Genomic DNA, 21137 nt, shown 5'->3' on the forward strand with positions numbered 1-21137 from the left:
AGTCGATTAAGAGGTTAGGCCGGTTGTTGGATAAATCTGCTAGAAATCCAATCAATTGTCTAATAAATTTGTAAAGTTGTGATATACTGAGGAGGCTGGATTATAAGATAAACCAAATTTTAGATATGTTTTAACAACGCCTCACTGGATCCTCCTCCAGTTTTCGTGCCAGTTGCTTTACCATCCAGACGAACTTTGAACAACGCCTTTATATGTGAAGCAAAAACAGCACTATATATTATATATATATATATATATATATATATATTCATCTGAATGTCTATTGTCAGATTGTAGTGATTTCAAGCAAAAAAAGAAAGAGATTTTTCACATAATAATCAGGACCATTTTCATACACAGATATAAGGATTGTTAGCATGATTCGTCTAGATAAAAAGTTGCAGCCCCGGAGTATAACACAACTAAGCTCTTGTTCACTGCAATTAGAACAACTACAACATATTCATATTCTACGTGCTTCAATAAAACAAAGAAAAAATTATTGTGAAGAAGCTAGGATCACTCCCTACAATTATATACCTGCAAAAAAAAATTTTTTACAGAATTTGTTGATACAGTTCTTATTTTTAATATTATAAGATGTAAAAAAATATTTAGAAAAAATAAATTAACATAGAAAGTTATTGTGTAGAAAATATTGGCTTTGATTGGTAACACTCCTTAATCGTAGAAAAATAATTAAGTTGCTGAAAATTTTAAAATCTGCTGAACAAAAATATAGAATAATTTTCTAAACAATGTGATCTTAAAAAAAAGTTTTTCAAACAATTGGATAAACTTTATGGAATACTGAAGTATAAATTATATAAAAAATCAAATTGTGATACATTGTTTAATCTATTGAAGTAATAAATATATATATATTATTATAATATAAATACCAATTAAATTTAATTAAAAAATTTTATCTTAATTTGTTATCTATTCTAAATACATTAATAATAATATATTAACATACACTATTAGAAATTAAGTTACAGACTAATATTATTTATTCCATAGTTATTTATGTTTTAGTTAACTAGTATTTATTTAATAGTTTAAATATTATCATCATATAATTAAAAAAATTGATTTGACAAATAATTTACTAAAACCTCACTTTTTGCGTTTATGTTGTAATTCTGTATTATAGTTTTCTTGAGGAATGACGTTTTAAATGTCATTCTGCATTCCCCAGGTTACCAAAAACGACCATTTTGCTCCATCAGAAACGACGAGACCAGTTGCGAAGAGTAGGAAAACAATAGGGACATAAACGGGAAATGCTAAAAAAAAAAAGAAAAAAAAGAAAAGGAAGAAGGATTTGTTATTTTGTTCAGAAACTCATATCATCTATCTACGGAGCGGCGCGATGGAGAAAGCAACCGCAGGGGAGGAAGAATTTGCAGGTAAGTCGATAAATATATATAAGGAAAAATGATTTAGTAGCGATCCCTAATTTTATCCCACCAGAAATGATTTGTTATTACCTGGAGGATGTAAGTTTCGGATTGGAGATTGGGCCCGAGGGTCACTATGTCCCTGCATTAAGTGGCGATGAGTATAAAGGAACTACTAGTCCTCGCACAATGGACCAAGAGTATGACCTCATGGCTAAACAAGTCACCGAGACTCAGGTTTTGTATCTTTCCTTGTCTGCATTGGCGGATCTAGAAAGTTTTATAATGGGGGGCAAAATTTTCAAACTTACAAATAAAGCATACTTAACCTTAGATTTGAGGTTTTATGGGAGGCAAATTTATTCAATTTCTTCAAAATTCATTATAATTTAGTAAAGAAATTTTTTTTAAAAAAAAAATCATAGGGGGCAGATGCCCCACCCTTGTATGCTCTACATCCGCCACTGCTTGTCTGTGTAAAATAGTAATAGGGTGATTGATCGAGATCTTCAGGAATCTTTTTTTGGTTGGTTGGTTAGGGATTCGACATGGATTTCAGTCAGTTCCGCTACGATTTTAATTACAGACCCGTTGATTTCGATGATAACAGTTTGGTCATAGACGGAGAAACCATGAGAGATTTATTGAACAGGCTTTCTCGTAAATCCCTTGAGCAATTCAATCAGGACAAGGTTTGATAACTAGCTTCCTTCCACTTTGTATTTTTATCTACAACGTCGTAATATATGTACGAATGGGGTTTTTGCTTTACCAGGAAACAAAATATGAATTTGTGGAGGTTATCAAAGCCAACTATCACATGGCTGGTGCTGGCATCATGTTTTTCATTACCTTTCTAGCTAAAGAAGTTTTTTCTTCTTCTGGTCATGTATTTCAAGCTAAATCTCACTATTCCTATTTTTCCCCAAATAAGTACATCACCTGCGATCTTCAAGCACCACCGGAGCAAAAAGGTACCAACCCCCCCCCTTTTGTTGTTGTTTCTTTGTAATATAAAATAATTTTGAATTTGGTTATTTATCTTATATCTGGATCAGTTCATCCCATTGATTCTACTGAGAAAGAATTTGCCAAGAAACCAAGGTAGATATATGTATTTTTTGTTCCAACAAAACCAAGGTATATTTTTAAAGGCGGGTATATTTTTTATTTTATTATTTAAGAAATTTAATTTTTATATTTATGTTTTTTTTTTGCAATCATATTTGTGTTTAATATTTATTTAATTTAATATAATTTTTGGTAACTATATTAAATATGTCAAGTTATATAACTTTTCATTTATGTCATATGCATTTCAGAAATTATTTTAAAATTTTATTCCTAAAATTTGTAACATATTATATTTTTGTAACATTTACCAAACATAATTAGCCAAGAATATTCGTACCCAGAAAAACCCAATTCGGAATCGACCCAAAAATCAAAGTCGATTACTCTATTAGATCTGGCCTATATACTCGAATGGTTCTTAAAGTGTTATATTCGAAACCAATATTAAATTTAACCCGCATCGAAAACCAAACAAATTTTTTGAAAAATGTTTGAAAAAAATAATTTTAATATATTATGTTATATATATGTAAATGAGTTAATATGATCTTCAGTAACTTTAAGTAAAATCACATTGAACAAATTTTTTTAATCAAATAACCAATTAAAAACCCATTAAACTAAGATTCGTAGAATATATTAAAATAAATAATACTTTACACATTAAAAATATATTCAGAATTTAAATTAGATATTAGCCATATAATTAGGTACCAAATAGAAGTTGGTTACGTTATATATATAAATGCTATATCTTCTAGGGAATTTAGATGCAATTTTAAAATATGTTGATTGAAGTAATAATTAACTAATGATTTTGATGCTATCATGCACTTTTCTCATCTTTATTTAATTTCAGTTTATGTTTGATGAAATAAGATATTTAGATGTAAATAGAAAAAGTAGATCTCGATTATTATGCTCAAGTGGTGGTTACATCCACAATATATAATTAGATGCAGTTAGTAATTTTTTAAGTATGTATTATTAAAAAATAATAGTTGGACTAAATCTATATCAATTAGTCATGTTGCTGTTTTTAGATATGATTAAAACACACACAAATATACAAATTAAATCTCTCAAAAAAATTTAAATAAAATATACCCGTCTTTTGAAAGAGCGGATAAAAATCTAGTTTTTAGTTATTTTAGGATAAATTTGGATAATATTAGTATATTAATTTATGATATATAAAAAAAATATGGATATATTTTTTGTATTCTTTGCAAATCATAAGTATGTTTGTGTTAATAGGACTGTTTTATAATATAAAGAAAATATAAGAAACTTAAGATTATAATTCTTGGTCAAGTGAAAACATCAATCGAAAGTTCATTCAAGTCTGTTTTCATGTTTAAAGCTGATAAAATATCATTTATTACCAACAAATTTTTAATTGAAAGGCCTAAACGATGAAAAATAAGATTACAAATGGTGCACAACAAATAAAAATAAACCACAAAATAATATTCAAAAAGAGGAAATTATAGTGGAGTACACGTGTATTGTTGCAGTTATTTTCAAAAAAATCCGGACAGTTTCACTTCACAAAGCTTACATCATCATCATCTCAAATGAAGTTTGGCCCTAGAAAGTTTTCGCCCCCGACATCGATTGCGTCTTCACCGTGAGGCCTCTATCACTTGCTTGCACCAAATTGCAGCATTTTAGGATGATAACCGGAAAAAAAAAATGGAAGAATTTGTGATCTCCACCTCAGGATTGTCTTAAAAGAGAGTATTCTTGTCATCATCTAAATTATCGTATTCTGCTCTAAACCAACCTAACCATTTTAACCATTCACCCAAAGAAAATTTTCACCGCATAATCGCTTATAGTGAGAGCGAATAGTTACTTTCATCTGTGAGAGAGATTACGGTAAAGATAAATCGATGAATAGAACTTTATTACAAAAGTAGAAACATAACCGTTTTTATTAGATAGAAAAAGACGTGGTTAGTTTTTAAGTAAAACTGAATACAATTATATAAAAAGAATAATAAGAGGATCTCAAATAAAATGAATAAATATTTGGACACAACATATATCAATTGGTCATATCTTATATCTGACCTCTTACTAATAATTTTAAACAAAAAATACATACATATTATAAATACGTTAATCGGCTGGTTTTGTTGGGGATTGTGAATTTTTGAACTGAAAATGGCTGTTTTTAGAAACTGTCATATTTAAATTTGAGTTTCTAAGCTTTAAAATGTGTATTGTAATAGGTTACTAGATTTCGATCCGACCAACCGCGCGAGATTTTGTTTTCATTTATTTTTATATAAATACTTTGTTTTCAATTCTAAATTGGTATATAGTATATATATATATATATATATGTGTCTATCAATTTTTAAAACATAATAGATTTGTGGTATATTTTTTTCATTGAATATATTGTTTCAAATTTTCACATATATTTGTATCTTCTTCAATATATATATTTTCGGATTATTATTTCATTATTAACATCGTAACTATATATATAAATATTAGTAAAATATTGTTTTATTTTCATATTCAAAGATATTGTAACATTTCACAAATTTAGAAAGTTTTTAAAAAATTAAAATTTTCGCTTCATAGATTTATATTATTGAGTAAATAATTAAACATTTAGTTTTTGTTTAATTTTTAAAATAAATTATATAGTTTAAAATTTGTTTTCATTGGTTTAAGTCAGTAAATATTAATCATTGTTAGATAATATGATTTTTGTTATTTTAAAAAAAAATTTATAATTTTAAAAGTTAACATCAACAAATATTTAAATAATTAACATATAGAGGTATAGTATGAAAACATTAAATTATATCTATTTAATTTATACTATCTATAAATCCAATGGATCATCTATTGTTTAAATCAATTTATTGATAGCCCAATAAAAATTTCTGGTAGGCCCAAAATTTAAATGATAAGATTATAGATTAAATATAACATGAATTTCTACGAATAGGTCTATTATGTCTGTTTTTAAAAAAAATCACGGATGAATCAAAGTTGTGACTTCTGTTTTAATATATAAGATGTTGTCGACCACCAGTTCACGACCAAGTTATCTGCTAAATTCAATTATCATTTTTTATTGCTGGTGCAAAATTAGCCACTTTTATAAATTTTGTATATAATTTTTTTCTAAAAAAACTGATTTATTTAAATATTTTTTGTGGACTGGAAGCGGATGCTTGTAATGTTTTCCCTAAAGGTTGTGACTATATTATAAACTGGAATCCGTATATCCGAGACTTCGGATCTAGATAATGATAGTACAATTATAGATTCGCCGAATAAAAATTCGGATACCGATTTGTCCCTTACTGATGTGTGTGTGTTTTTTACTAAAAGTGTGCTTACTATATAAGTATATAGTATAACATAATCTATTAATAATTACAATCCCAATTAATTTTAAAGGTTATGAATCCTATTTATGTTGAAAGATTGTGTCTTTTCTAAAAAACATTGAGATTAATTCTGTTTTTCTAATATATTTTATTTATCAATATTAAATTTGATTATTTATTAGGTATCAAGAAGAGTTGATTGTTGGTTTATATACATAGTCCTTTATAATGTTTAACAAACATGCTTCAAATATTCTAAATAAATCACTAGCCGAATTAGTCAAACTTGTACGTTATTATGAATACATAAATGATAATTCTATTTATAAAAATATTTATGATATTAAATAAAAATATACACGAAAAATAACATTGACAATGATGCCAAAAACAATGTATTAATGTCATTTTGAGTGAAAATCTTGTTGGTCAAGAATTTATTATTCTGTAAAAATTAATTCATGTAACTTTAGTTCTAATTTGGTTGGTATAATAAAAAAAATGTTACTAATATGGTTGTTGACAAATATTATTAGTTTAACAATATATAATATATGTATTTATGTGTCTTTTTCATTTTAAATATTTTTATTGATAATTTTTGATTATTTTCTCATTTTACTTAATATTATACATTTTAAAAGTATATGGAAAGCCTATATCCTTTTCTCTTTTGTGGCGTATAAACTTATTTAAAGCAATAACAAGATGTTTTATATAAAAATACAAATTATACAAAGTAGCATATATTTTTTAATTAATGAGTTCAAGATAATAACTTAGAACATGCATATAACCTCCAATGTGTGTGTTTTTACCAGCTGGTTATAACTTTTAAGTTATGGGGTATTTTTCACGTAACAATTGAACGGGTTATGAATATTTCTTTTTATTATTCTCAATTTTTCTCTATTTTAAATTTTATTATATTTTACATGAAAATGCATTTGTTTATGAAAGTTTTTTTTTTTGCTGTTGAAGACATGCATCCTATAGTGTACTTAAAAATGTTTTTGAAGTGTATCCTTTCAAAAAAGGTTTTATTTTTGTGTTTAAACAATATTTCAGATAAAAATGAATCTGTTTATATCAATGTATTTTAATTTTTGCTTGAATAAATTGAAGTATGTTTAGACTCTTTTTAATTAGTTTCAAATGTTTAGTTGTTTTCGAAAATTTTAAATAACTTAGTTAAATGGATAATAAAATATATATATATATATATATATATATATATATATATATATTTTGGTATTGACATATTTGTAATTTTACCGCAACCAAACTTATAAACAAAATATAGATTTTTAGTACTATTAATAAAGTAATATAGTTTCATGAAAGATAAGTTTGTAACACATGTATTTTTTTCTAATTATAAAGTATAATATATTTATTTTTATTCTTTGCCTAGTATAATATAATATAATTTAAAACTATTATTTGATAAAATAATATTTAAGTGTAAGAATGTCAATTAAACTAAAATACCTCTGTGAGACCAATATTAGTTTGTTAATGGATTACTTACAGAAAACGTCCACGACGAGAGATTCGGATTCATCCGAGAAGAATGTTTGGCGAAAAAGAGCAAAAATATTTAATTATTTTCATTAATATAATATTTTTATAGCAGCACGTGTTTCATTATTGGTTGATAATATACTTGATATCTTATGTCTATAACCTCCCAAAGATTAATACGCATAACTCTGTACGATTTACTCGGTGTACCAAAAACGACAAGAAAATAGCTTTAAAGATAATAAAATCAACACAATAATTAGGCTTGGTTCTCTCCAGAGCATGACACATCAGACTTTAAAATGCATGAGGAACTGACATGTCATTAACTGAAAAAACTTGGAGAACCAATTAACTTATTTCGTTTCTACACGTCATTTTTTCTTCTCCATTGAAATCAAAATCATATCCTCAAAGATGGTGGAGTGAACAGATTCGTGGGTCTCTTGATTCATCTTTAGTTCACTTTCTCTGTCACCAGATTTCATAGTTCGACTCATCTCTTCCAGCCTTGTGGCCAGCTTCATCTCCTCATAATTCACCTCTGTCTCGAGCTTCCTCTTCTCCGTCGCAGTTCGTCGTCTGTCTCGGGCCTGAATCGTGACCTCCATCTTCTTCTTCTTCTCAGGCTTGGCTCGTGGTGGTGGTTCGGTTCGTGGTCCAGCCAGCAGCACCGTACTCGTCTTCTGCAACTCCGGTTATCACTCCGTCGTGGCTGAGCTTCCGATTGAGAAGCTCGACAACTCCTCCAATGGGTCTCTCTTCCAAATCGCCTACTCCGTCGTACTCTCAGCCATCGCAATCGTCGGAAACAGCCGTGGTAATCGTCGGAATTGTCGGGATCGAAGTGAAGAAGAAATTGTCGGGATCGAAGTGAAGAAGAACGACAATGGTGATCTTTAGCTGTTTTGCACATATAGTCCTTAACGTTTTCGACTATTCACGATTTGACCCCAAAACTCTTGATATTGCGATACACCCTCTCAAATCAACCTCTGTACTTTCGATTGTGAAATTTAACCCAACCAAGAATTGTGAATTTGCAGCGCTGGTCCCTGAACTTTTGTTAAAATCACATTGGGCCCAAGACTTCCATAATGTGCAATTTAACCCATGATTTTCGCCATAAACTTCCAAATGTTCATTCCAAACCCTATCAAATGCAATTATGTATGAAAATGCAATATAAAGACCTAAATACAACCTAGAATGATTAGAATGAGCTAAATGATATCCTAAATACCATTAAAATCATGTTATATCATAGATGAGAGAACACGATCCTCCTCCATCTTCTTTCTCGGAGAGTGAAGAGATCCATGAATAAGTGTAGAGAGTTTTGGGTGGGAGTTCTAGGGTTTATGGTAACGGTGCAGATCTCTGGTGGATTGTGAAGATTCCAGCATCCAGTGATGGTGAAGAGCAGCAGCTCCGACGTCGCTCTCCTCCACGTCTCGGTTCCGCTACATAATACCAACAAGAGTAAAGATGAGATGACTCTATCACTCTAAGGACAACAGTGGTGGTGACGATCAGAGATGAACACAACGTCTTTTTCGCATACATGAACGGAGAGGAGGATTTGAGGGATGAACCAAGAACCATACGAAGTCTGAAGGAGGGGAAGAAGAGAAGATAAGAAAAAGAGGTGCTGGTGAAAAGCATCAGTGTTTACAACATAAAGAAGATGATAACTTGGCTTTAGGTAGAAGGAAATATATATGCTTACAGAAATATACGGGTTAGAAAGTGAATAAAATAATTGAGTTTTGGTTTGATAAAAATAAATATAATAAGACAAACCAAACAAATTATAACAAAACCAAGTTATTACAATTTATTACTAAATTAGTGAAATCGAAGACCATATAACAATCGAAGACCATATAACATAAGTAACATTCAAACATGAAGAAGACCACAAATTCACAATCCGTAATTCCATCGGGTGAAGAAGCCACAAACAATCAAACCGATGATGGATTATTTGATGAGTTGTTAAGCTTAAACTAAGCTGAGATTTCCTCAAGAATAATTTTTTTTGAAACTCAAGAAGAGTCGAAAAAGCTAGCTTTGGTTCTAACTGCTAAGAAGAGTCGATCATACTAGCTCTGGTCTAATTCTGATGCAGATGGTCGGTCTCATTCTCAAAGTTGGTTGCCGAGTTCATCAAAATGAAGGAGCAACTACATTAACAAATAAATAATGCACAAACATTTATGTGACAAATTTTTTCAAAAATATCACATAATATATTCTATGTAAAATATTTTTCAAAAGCCAATACTAATATTGGTGATAGAGAATATTTACTGAATCATTTTACAAAATATATTATTTTAACAAAGGCTAATTATTTTACTACAATATTGAATTTTAAATTTGAAGTGAAGTGAAGGACATTTACTACAATGTTGAATTTTCAATTTCGTGAACCAGAAAAGCGTAGGAAAAGAAATGAATTGGACTTCTATCTTTAACCTTAAACTCAATTGAAAAATAAATGAATAATAAAGTATAAATATAAAACTGATGTAAACAAAAATTTAGCATATATAATTTAGTAAGAAAGATAGAATACGAAATCAAAATAAGGATCAAACACATAAGTGTGGTTATAAGATGGCTGTCAAAAAAATATATTAAGAAAATGCTTAAGTTCTTTATATTATTTTTAATTAGAAGTCCACATTATTTTTTTATTTGATCGATACAAAAGGTAAAAACAAGGATTAAACCGATTTTTTAATATATAAAAATGTAAAACTGATATTTATATTGAAATAAATTTTAAAATACAAAATACTTTTATGGAATGGAAAGAAGATATTATTAGAGTCTTTTAGACTACAAACTGGAACCTAAAGCCCAAAAAAAACGGTGAGATCTTACACCACCAACTTGAGAGTAAAGGTGCGAAAAAATTAATTTGGAAGCTAATCTGTTAAAGATTAATATCAAATAAATAATTATTATACAATAACCAAAATATAAAAAATACAATATATGTCTAGATTATAAATATTTAGATACAAAAATTATATTAATATAATTATTCATTTATAAAATGAAAATATTTTATATGAAATAAAATTTAAAATAAAAAAAATCCCGCAGCGTAGCGCGGGTAATTACCTAGTATACAATCAAAAACAGAAAATATATATGAAATATATGAAAACAAATGAGCTGCACATACTTTTTTCCAAATTATATGGAAAACGTCGGCTTATAATTCCTCCATATTAACAAACAGACAAAAGTAACTTTTGTCCAGTCCTTTTGAATAAAAATATACTGATTAAACAAAAGTTTATTTAGGTTTCCAATGAGAAAGGCTTTTTTAAAAAAAATCAAATAAACTAATAGACCTGAAAAGGAGATTAGGATCCGATTACAAACCACCTTACACAAAATTACAAAACACCTGATTTAATTTTGATTTTATATATATGCTATTACATTTTTATGTAAGTAAATTGACCGCTAAAGTCAGTCAAAATCATTTCTAGTTTCCTTATTATTTAGACTAGGGGTTGGTCCGCCCTACGGGCGGATGAATTTACACTAAAACTATTTTATATTTAAAATATATTTTAATTTTATATATAATTTTAAATTTACTTTATATTGAAATAATTAAATATAATCTTTTTATTCTGAGATTATATTGTAAATTTTGTTAAATTTAATTGGTTTGAATTGAAAAAACCACTAATATATTTATTAGAGAACAAAAAGTATTAAATTAGAAAATAGAATAATTTATATTTCTCCATTTGATTTGTGTTTCAATTTGATATAACTGAAGAAAATTTAAAGTAAGAATGAGTAATATTTTTTATTTTAAGAGTATCTGATTCTAATATTATTATAACAACTAATTTCTTACGTTAATAAATTAATACACCTACCTCTAAGCTAAATCCATTGAAACTTAAATGTAATTTGATGAAATTATAAAAGTTATATTTTAAAATAATATGTATAAATTGTTTCAATAATGTCTTAGTATATATTATGTAACAAAAAATGATGTTCTTTTAATATATGTTTGTTTCAGTTTATATTATATTTTCAATTTATAATGAAATTTTAAATTTTCAAACGTCAAATTTAAGGATTAGAGAAAGTGATGCAAGAAAATATTACTTATAATTTGTTTTATTTACTATAAGTCACAAACAGTTTTTGGAAAGTGTCAACAAATGTATGTTCGATCTTAAAGAACAACCCAAATGTAATTCTATATATGCTCGTATTATAAAGCACGATACTTTATGCATTATGGTTTTATTTCGTTGATAAATTTGGTTAACCTTTAATCAGATATTTGTGCCTCAGTTGGTTTGGAATTTACATGATTTTATAAATTTTGGAATAAGGTTATTAACCTAAAAGGATAATTAAAGTTTAAGCTGCATAAATAGTGATAATATCCAATCCAAGAAAGCGGTAAGAGTTATAATCTATAATAATAAGGCCAAGTTGAAATCTTAAAGAAAAGGAACAAATTGCATTTATAGCTTAAACATCCACCGAAACAAAGAGATTAAATTAAAAATGTAAAAGATATTAGAGAGTTCAAATTATTAGGGAAAACTATGATAAAGCATTATTTGATAAGCAAAGCGGTGGGAAATTGTTTAATCCAAGTTGGTCTACTCCTGACGTGCCTTCTTCTTCATGCTCTCACCGTTTGATGGTGCCACATCTTTTGCCAACTCTGCAACATCTCCATTGCCATCGGGTCCATGGTCATCCCTCTCGTGCTCAGTTATTATGCATGATACAGTGAAGGTTTGCTGTTAGGAAGTGAAGTTGAACTCGCCCAACTTGAGCTGGAAAGTGAAGTTGAAATCGCCCAACTTAAGCTGGAAACTGAAGGCTTTACCAACTATTTGATCCAAAAATATATTTGAGCTTTCTTTCTTAAGCAATCAAATCTTTTGAGATAGCTTATCTTAGTGGTCAAGGGCTGCTAATACAGTGTGTAAATTAATTCAGTACTCCGTTCTCCCACTCGACAATTACAATATTTTAAACTGATGCACTTCTCTCATAATACAAAGTGTATTTTCCCCATGTTTATGTCTTTTATCATCCTTATTTACGATAGCAAGTTGTTACTTGTTAGCATCCCATGTGTAAAATGTATGAAGTTGGAAATGCCACCGAGAAGCCGCAGAGGAGCCTGAAATGGAACGAAACAGACGTTTCTATAGATGTGACACAAAGAGGAAGAAGTGGCGAAGCTCCCCTTCTTTGAAAATCTGAATCAAAATCAAATCCCCAGCCATTAAAAGCAATGTGAGAATGCTGAAAATGTAAAGCACGAAACTGATGGTTGTCAATTTAATCAAGTTTTTAGTTCTTTATTTATGGACAGCAAGAGTTTTCCAACCCAGGTACACAAACATACATCTCTGAACAAACAACAACACAATCTAATCAGCTTAAAAAACGGCTTGTGATTATAGTTTTGTTGTATGTGCTTATCAAAGTTATAAAAGATAGTAGGACTTACATTTTTCTCCATCAACTTCAGAAATAATTTCATTAAGGTCTCTTCCACCATTAATGTCCCTCAGGGACTGCTCCAGGGCTTCCATTGTGATATATCTGGAAACGGAGACCATGATTTGTTGAACTGGTTTTACCTATAATAAATTGTTATGTGATAATTACTGTACTTACCCACTGTTGTCTTTTTCAAAGCGTTGGAAGGCTGAGAATATTCTTTATAGAACTCCCTACTTGCAAGAGTACCAGACGTAGCGTTTTGCTTGGCCATTGGTGGTGCTTTTGATCCGCCTAGCATGTCCTCGTTCTTATTTATTCTTTCACTTTAACTATCGAGTATGTTGATGTGCATTGTTCCGTTACCGTCTCCATTAGCCTATATAAGACAGGGAAAATCAGTTCTTTTGGCATCTTAATATTAATATAAAGATAGCACTCTGCAGGAAAAGAATAGAATTTTAAACCCTCATAAAATCTTTTTTTTTTTTGAACACACCCTCATAAAATCTAGTAGTCAATAACAAAAGGTTTCTTGACATGTTCCAAGCAATCTTAAAAACCCCACCGTTTTGCAGCAAAAGAGTCCACCAAAGCGCATATTTTCACCAAATACATGAGAGCTTACACATGGGAAAATGACCACAAGATTTCCATCGGCAGAGCCACACCATAGAAAACGGTCTGTGGCTCTCTGGTTGGATCTCGAAATACTTTACTCTCCTAATCATATTTACCAATTTCCTTCAAAACTCAGAAATGTATATTTGACATGAAATCTAAACCAAAAATATAATATGAGAGGTTACATTGCAAACAGAGAAGGAGATGCGGTCTAACCTGGATTTCTGATGAGTAGTTGTGAACCTTTTCGTACTATTTCTGAAGTTCAGGATATCGTATTTTTCTGCGGACCTTTACTTTGTGTCTTACATGTGATTAACTGTAAACAGAAACATAGAAGATAGTAAACCGCAGCCACCAATCAGGAATTTTTGTAAGGTAATGAACAAATAGCTTTTCAAAGAACTCTAGCTCTAACATGTTCTTGTGCTTCGCTGGCCCTCGCCGTAATTATGGTCATCTTGCAGCAAACTATGATAGAAACTATCTAGTAGCTTGCTTACTGAGACACAAAGTAACTGGCATCAAATATTTTCCATCACTATACAGAAACCAAATAAAAGGGTTTTTTACAATTCTGTTCTAAAATTAACAACCTGCAACTAAAAGATTACATCAGCACACAAAAGTTACAGCTTTTTAATACAGGACTAACACCTTAAGTGAATCACCAGCGACTACTTTTTCTTAATCATCCAACCCCACAACAAATTGGAACTTTGTTTTGTTAAGAGATTTGTAATAATTGACAGACGACCAAATAATTTGTATTTACAGATCAGACCAAGCTGATTTCATCAATCAAACTACTCATCGCGGAAATTTCACTACACAGACTCGTTTCTTTTTTTTCACAAAGTTATTGATTCAAACGTCATAGTTAAGCTGAACGTAATTGGGGTGAAAATGGTACCTGGGAGATAAGTCACCAGCAGCAACTTCTCTCTTCTGCGCTTCTGCTTCAACAGCATCTCAAGGCCAATTAGGAGGCCTCCTGTCACAATGTTTAGGGTTTCTTCATATTCACGTCCAGGAAGAACGTCGTTGAGAAAAGAGAGAAGTCGGAGCCGTCGATGATGATCCGTCTTTGAATTGGCTATTGTGTTTGCTAGGAGTCGCAGCCGCCAGTTTTTTCCCGTTTTTTAATGGGTAAAGGGAAACTGAGATAAGGTTAGAGTTTCATGCTGGAAGATGAGAGAGACGAAGAGTCGAAACAAAGATATGAATATTAGCTGATTTGTATATTAGAATGAGCTGGCAAACACTGATTGGCTTGAATATTTAATCTGACGTGGATAGTTTAGAATTGGAGGATATCCAACTTTTAGTATAGTATAGATATGTAATTGTATAAAAGTTAGAACCCTTAAAACTAGATAAAAAGCGTCTACAATATCAATGATAATATTAGTTTACCACAGTGGACACTATACATAAAGGACATTGCCAAACATCCAGCATACAATTCAGCAAGATGTGGATAAATAAATTTTTACTTCACTATTGGTTTTACAAAATTAAACTAGAAATATTTATTTGAACAAGACGAATAAAAATACCAGTAGCTGAAACATTCACAAAGTAAAGTGTAGTACTCTCTGTTGGCTAGGCCTGAGTATTTGGGGTCCCAATCGGATTTCATTTTTGTCCAATCCGGTCTCGGTTTTTCGGGTTTATCAAAATCAGTCTCATTCGGATTATATGAAAGTTCGGTTCGGGACCAGTTCAGTTTCTATCGGGTTCGGGTCGGGGTTAGTAAATCTTCAAAGAGCCGGTATAACCCGATGTACTTTCGGGTTCGGGTCCCAATCGGTTCTTCGGTTTAAAAATACTTGATTTGTATCTACTTTATAACTAAAACATAAGTAAAATCGGTTCTTCGGTTTTAAAGTACATGATTTGTACATATTTTGTAACCAAAATATAAGTAAAATAGATTCAAAAATAAGAAAAGACATCAAACATGATTATTCCAAATCAAACGAAAGGTAAAAATAGTTATTGATAGAAAGAAAACCAAATAATGAAAGTATAAAACGTAAACAAAGTTCTCATAAAAAATGAGAAACATTATTCAATGAAAACAAAACCAAAATCTAAAAACTTCAAGATTCAACCGGCACCTTCAACCATCAATCTTCATTTAATAGATAATTATTTTAAATGTTCAATAATATTTTAGTGTATTTTGGATACATATTAAAAATTGAGATCATGTTTGATACAAAATCTTTTTGAGATTTTGAATGTTTCGGGTTCTATCGGATATCCATTTAGGTTCGGGTAATACCCATAACCCGATATACCATAAAACAAGTTCCATTCGGTATTTATACCGGATTCGGATCGGTTCAGATTTATTTTTATCGGATCGAATTCGGTTCGGATTTTCGGGTTCGATTTATTTGCTCAGCCGTAATACTGGCTTTCTCTTTTCGACAAATGGGGCAATTTAACAATTTTTCAAGAAACCAAATTGAAGTAAATAGTTGTTCACAACTAGTACGTTGACTCTGTGGAGGCAGCAGTAGCATCAATCATCTGCCATGAGTTCTGCAAGTGAGAACTCATCTGCATCGACTACCTCTCCGTCTTTACCATCCCAAGCTTCTGTCTTCACTATCTCCAGTGTTCCATCTATAGGCAAATTCCCTTTTCCTCCTTTCTGAGCTTCCTTCACGAACTCACTGATGACACAGAAGAGAAAAGGCCCATTGTCAGCTCGATACCAAACAAATACATAGACCATTGGTTTGTATTGGCTGTCTTGACTATAAGAAAGACCAAGATAACACTTACATGAGGTGTTTAACCTCAAAACCGCTTTTAAGTGGAGCATAAGCTCCTTTCTTTGCATTCAGAGCTACCATTGCTGGATAACCATATCCTCCAACTCCAACACGCTTCTCCAAATCAGGTTGCTTCCCAGCAGCCACCCACACAAAGCTGCAAAATACAATCAAAATCCAGCAAAACAAAACCACAAAATAAGCAAGACAACGTCCGGATGCTATAAAATCAAAACTCATGCCATTCCAGTAAATATCTGTTGATTAGAAAGATTCAAATATTAACATAGGGCATCAACTTCCATCTACATCTAATTTCATTATCCAACAAATTGTTCCCAAAATCTAGTTTACTTTGATTATATTTCAAACTTTTGTTCAGCTTCTCCTTCCCATGTGACAGGATCAGAAACATAGTAACTGAGAGCTGGAATATGATGATAGTAGCTAGAAACAAAGATAAAAGAGATTTGTTATTTAGGTTACCTGATAGGGTCCTTCTTAAACTTCTCTGCAACTGATAACAACATCTCCAGATACTTGTTCCTTCCTTCAGCTTTTGAGTCCAGAATGTCAGGTAAGAAAGAAACAAAGCAAATAGCAGCAGGACCACACTTCTCTTCCATGGCATCCTATACAACTCAGAACACAACGAGTGTCAATGGCTTAGGTTGGAGACAAGTACCATCAGAAAAGTATATTAAGGGATGTGAGCAGTACCGGCCCAGTTAGCTCAGTTACTTCAACAGGTCCAGCATTGGCTTCAAGCTGTTCCAGAGCAAAAGATTCAATGGCTGATGCAGATCTAGCACCCTCGTAAGGCAATGGGCTGCTTTTGTCTGCTCCAAAGACCAAGATAGTGGGGAACCCTTTCACCTTGAATCTGCTTTGTATAGCCTGCAAGCATATAGTTATACGAAGCAGACAACATTCTGTAGGATACGTAATGACAAAATCACTTAACTAACAAAAAGAATATTGACAGAGGCCCCTCAACCTAAATGCTTATTTCAATTTACTGAGATACATAGTACATCTAAGAACTCTAGCGATTATTACCTTGTCAGCATCACAATCGACATGACCTAGTTTGACCTTCCCCTTCAAATTCTTTGCAGCCTTTTTCCACTCAGGAGCTAGCTTTTTGCAATGTCCACACCTTGAAGAAGAAACAAAAAAAAAAAACGATGGTTTTCAGCTACAAATATCCCAAGGAAGGTTATTAGAGAACTGAACAGTTCCAAGAGACAATAAGCACTAATTACCAAGGTGCAAAGAATTCCACAATCCAGAGATCTTTGCTTTCAGTGACCAGCTCGTCAAAATTGCTAGAGTTCAGTTCCACAGAGGCACTAGGCTCGGACTTCTTCTCACTGGACCCTCCTCCAGTGTTTGTGCCAGTTGTTTTACCATCCAAACGATCTTTTAACAATGCCTTTATCTATGAAGCAAAAAAACATCAATAATCTGAATGCAGGTTCAAGTGCTTCATGAAGAATAATACTATCTATGGAGTACGGACTCAGATGATTTTCACCAACAATTACGGTTCTATACTAGTATTCATTAAACAAAATCTACAACAGCATGGAAAAGGTTAAGAGTAGCATCCAATCAAACATACTAATTCCATGGCCAGATCATCAAGAGGCTTCCTTGTAATAAGTTGAAGCAAGAAAGAGAGGGATTTTTCAAATATATGATACATAGATTGAAGGATAGTTAGCATGATTCAACTACAAAAACTTAGCAGCATCTAGTTTTAAGAGGACACCACAGTATAAACAACTAAGCTCTAGTCCACTGCAACTGGAACAACCACCACATATTCCATATTCTACATGCCCTTGAAGGGCTCAAAGTAATGACATAAATTGAGAAGTTAACTATTAAAAAATAACTCAGTAATCAAGAATCAGCAAGGGTGTGTGAGAGAGAAACCTGCTTGATAGCAAATTGAGAGATGGCTTTGGCGTCCCTAGCTCCTTGATAATCAATAGGAGGCTTCCCAGGAACAAACACTTTAATAGTTGGGAAACCCCTCACACCATAATCCTATAATAAAAAATAAAAAATTAATCACAAAGGATGCATAACTTGGTTAACAAAAAGAAGTATCTTTCTTGTTGAGCAATCACACAAACCTGAGAGACGGACTTGTGAGCGTCAGCATCAATAGCAGCCACAGTAGCAATACCTTTCAAAGTAGTAGCAACCTTCTCCCAAGTTGGTGTTAAGGATTTACAGTGACCACACCATGGTGCAAAGAACTCTACCAAAACGACACCGTTTGAATTGATGACCTGTAATTATCCAAAACAACATCTTTAGGACTCACACACTACACTGCTAACAAACAATAAAAGGACCTTAGACTTGAAATTAGAAGGAGTGAGCTGAAGCACGGGGGAAGAGGATCCGTAGAGAGCGTTGCTTAAATCGAAGGAGAACGCAAACACCAGAGAGAGAATCGTGAATACTCTTGTTTTGTTCATTTTTCTTTCCATCTTCATTCATTCACTCTCTCGGCGAACGGGACATAGTTGAAGAACTAAAAAAAAACACTATACACGTGAATTTACGTGTAATAACCAATGATATTATTACACGTCACCACACTCTCCACTCATATTCTTATTAAAAAAAAAGAAGGAAATAACAACGATGCACGTGCGAGAGACGGCGTCCCGATATAAACACACGTGTGGGGATGATATTGAGTGGGAGAGAAGCATCTCCTTCTTCTGATGAGCCGAAAAAACACCCTTGTGGTTGCTTTTAGATAGTTCTCGAGTCTTTTTTCACTTAGCTAAATATTTTCTTGTTTCAGGTTGACGTTGAGGAAGGATGCAGCAAGCAAGAATTGATTCGATAAATGAGTCTAGTTCTTGAACTAGTTTTACTATTTATCTTGTTTCGTTTTCTGTTTTAAGAGACCCATCGCTTTGTTGTTCAAAACCCATACATACCACCAAAAAAAGGTTTCGTCCTATGTTGTTTTCATCCATGACAATCATCCAAAATAAGAAAAAAGAAAAAGAAACACTTTCAACCTCCACTCCTCTTCCACCAAAAAAAGGGCAGAGAGATCTTTAGAAGCCTGAGAGTTGGGGGGAGGAGGTCAAGCCATATTGTTGATGATTTTCGTTGATGTGATCATGAATCATGATCGTGGTGATGACAAGTCCTGCACTTGTTCCGGTTTCTCAGTCCCTGGCTTTTCCTTCTTGACATCAGGCTTATCATTAGGCATAGCCTTTGAGCCAGAGCGGCTTGGCGCTGGTGAGATCCTCTGATAATTGGATGAAACATGTGAAGGATAAGGACTAGCCAGAGACGAAGGCATGGGCAATCCTGTTGGATACGAGTGGTCGAAGTTGCAGTTTGGTCCAAACTTGCAGAATCCATAAGACTTAAAGCTCCCACAAGGTGGTTGTCCCTGGACAGCCAAAAAACAGAACAGAACAACGCTGGCTCATTACATGGGTCAGAAACTATTCATCAAGACACAGAGAGCAAGACTTACAGGTCTCGCTGGGAGAACAAAAGGGTTTATGAAACTAGGTGGAGGTGGTGGCGGTGAAACTCTTACTCCAAGGTGAGTGTATTTGCAGTGTTCTCCATACTTACACGTCCCAGTGTTCATAAAAAACCGACATTGTTGTTGTTGTTGTTCGGATCTTTCAGACAAATCACCACCATTCAATGTCACACCCATAGGCATTGGTGCACTAGAACCAGAGTAATAAACTTGATTCTTCACACCATACATTGAGTTAGATGCACCCTGCAACATAACCAAAATCACATGACATGTAAAGGAAAGTCAAATTTGCTTATTTGTAGCTTCAACTCAGAACTTACCATGTAAGTGGTCCAGCTCTGAGGAGGCAAGAGGCCTTGAGAAGGTGAAACCATCACATAGGACTGAGGAAGTTGAGGACGAGGCAGAGTTCCATAAGTAGGCACCATTGTTAATCCACCAGCGTGATGTAAACCTGCAGAAGGAAAAGTAGACATCCCATATGCAGCAGCAGCAGCAGCAGCAGTAGAGTGTCCATTATCAGGTTGAGGATGGTGGAATTTGCAAGCGACTCCGAATCTGCAGGTTCCCGTTCGCAGGTAGTATGGACATGGCTTCTCACCCTGCAGACCAAACTCAAATAAGTCATCCATGTTCGACACAAAGAGAACGAGGATGAAATTACCTGACGCATTGGTAAGTTGAGAACATTGAACAAGACAGGTTCTGCTCCGTTCCTGTCCTTTGGGTGATGGTATTTACAAGTTGAACCGTACTTACAAGCTCCTGTCTTGAGATAATACTGCAACAACAATGTTTTAAGAAAGCAAATAAAATGGTTCATCTACTTGGCTAAAGTATCTATCAAATCAAGGAAAGACTAAACCAGACATGAGGAATATGTTCTGCAGTTCAATGTAGATTCTTTTTACCAATAAGTTAATTGTCTTTTTTCCTAAATAGACAATAATATTAACCCTATCTAACTTTCAACTCGAGTTAAAGACTTAACCAGACAAGAGGAATATGTCCTGTAATTAATTGTAGATTCTTGTTAAGTGAAGTTGCAAACAAGAATAAGTTATGTTACAAATTTGCTACATGGACTAGTTAGGATGCATCGGACAAAACAAAGTTACCCACTTTTTAACTCCCTATAATGCATTCATACAACAACCAATAAAAACCAAGAAGGTGCACCTCACAGTCCGGCTGGCCAATCCTCTCCGGGAGCTCCTCGTTGTAGTACATAACCTGTTAAAGAGTTTAAAAGATAGTGAGCACCTTTTAGAAAAAGATGATCTTTCTTTCTTTTCTCACC

At 32.3% G+C, this 21137-nt stretch overlaps 3 protein-coding genes and 1 long non-coding RNA gene across 12 annotated transcripts; 1 reads left to right on the forward strand and 3 right to left on the reverse strand.

Moving 5' to 3' along the window:
• Positions 1 to 1199: 1199 nt before the first annotated feature.
• BNAC05G03000D lies at positions 1200 to 4308 on the forward strand. Of its 2 annotated transcripts, XM_048757764.1 has the most exons (6): positions 1200 to 1412; positions 1477 to 1640; positions 1943 to 2095; positions 2179 to 2377; positions 2462 to 2507; positions 3995 to 4308. In XM_048757764.1, the coding sequence occupies exons 1-6, from the start codon at positions 1376 to 1378 to the stop codon at positions 4056 to 4058; spliced, it is 663 nt and encodes a 220-aa protein (XP_048613721.1). In that variant the 5' UTR covers positions 1200 to 1375; the 3' UTR covers positions 4059 to 4308. The 2 variants fall into 2 exon arrangements, with proteins under 2 accessions (XP_048613721.1, XP_013695297.1); XM_013839843.3 differs by lacking the exon at positions 2462 to 2507.
• Positions 4309 to 12336: 8028 nt separating this feature from the next.
• Positions 12337 to 14668, reverse strand: LOC125587397. Of its 8 annotated transcripts, none has more exons than XR_007323663.1 (6): positions 14418 to 14668; positions 13721 to 13823; positions 13509 to 13603; positions 13058 to 13259; positions 12888 to 12982; positions 12337 to 12633 (listed from the first exon to the last, which is right to left on the reverse strand). It is a non-coding gene; the product is annotated as an uncharacterized LOC125587397 (long non-coding RNA). The 8 variants fall into 8 exon arrangements; XR_007323662.1 differs by having other exon boundaries at positions 13509 to 13624; positions 14418 to 14667; XR_007323665.1 differs by lacking the exon at positions 14418 to 14668 and adding an exon at positions 13923 to 14086 and having other exon boundaries at positions 13449 to 13624.
• Positions 14669 to 15807: 1139 nt separating this feature from the next.
• Positions 15808 to 18890, reverse strand: LOC106401753 (protein disulfide-isomerase like 2-2). The gene is made up of 9 exons (XM_048757765.1): positions 18663 to 18890; positions 18438 to 18596; positions 18235 to 18348; positions 17559 to 17734; positions 17353 to 17452; positions 17014 to 17190; positions 16780 to 16925; positions 16304 to 16450; positions 15808 to 16191 (listed from the first exon to the last, which is right to left on the reverse strand). Exons 1-9 carry the CDS (start codon positions 18804 to 18806, stop codon positions 16038 to 16040), a joined length of 1317 nt encoding a protein of 438 aa, XP_048613722.1. The 5' UTR covers positions 18807 to 18890; the 3' UTR covers positions 15808 to 16037.
• A 270-nt stretch (positions 18891 to 19160) lies between these two features.
• Positions 19161 to 21070, reverse strand: LOC125587398 (zinc finger CCCH domain-containing protein 3-like; the record flags this gene model as incomplete). The annotated part of the gene is given in 5 exon segments (XM_048757766.1): positions 19161 to 19732; positions 19820 to 20080; positions 20158 to 20439; positions 20502 to 20618; positions 21017 to 21070. Coding segments are annotated over 5 exon segments (990 nt in total), but the record flags the coding sequence as incomplete, so codon positions are not given.
• Positions 21071 to 21137: the final 67 nt, after the last annotated feature.

This window comes from Brassica napus, chromosome C5 (assembly GCF_020379485.1).
Source record: "Brassica napus cultivar Da-Ae chromosome C5, Da-Ae, whole genome shotgun sequence".
NCBI classification, from domain to species: domain Eukaryota; kingdom Viridiplantae; phylum Streptophyta; class Magnoliopsida; order Brassicales; family Brassicaceae; genus Brassica; species Brassica napus.

Coding starts and splice junctions, on each gene's coding strand:
- BNAC05G03000D (XM_048757764.1), top strand. CDS start 1,376: ATGGAGAAAGCAACCGCAGGGGAGGAAGAATTTGCAG. Junction 1,641..1,942: donor AACAAGTCACCGAGACTCAG/GTTTTGTATCTT, acceptor TTGGTTGGTTAG/GGATTCGACATGGATTTCAG. Junction 2,096..2,178: donor AGCAATTCAATCAGGACAAG/GTTTGATAACTA, acceptor TTGCTTTACCAG/GAAACAAAATATGAATTTGT.
- LOC106401753 (XM_048757765.1), bottom strand. CDS start 18,806: ATGAAGATGGAAAGAAAAATGAACAAAACAAGAGTATTCACGATTCTC. Junction 18,349..18,437: donor CTCACAAGTCCGTCTCTCAG/GTTTGTGTGATT, acceptor TTTTTATTATAG/GATTATGGTGTGAGGGGTTT. Junction 16,451..16,779: donor TTTAAGAAGGACCCTATCAG/GTAACCTAAATA, acceptor TGTATTTTGCAG/CTTTGTGTGGGTGGCTGCTG.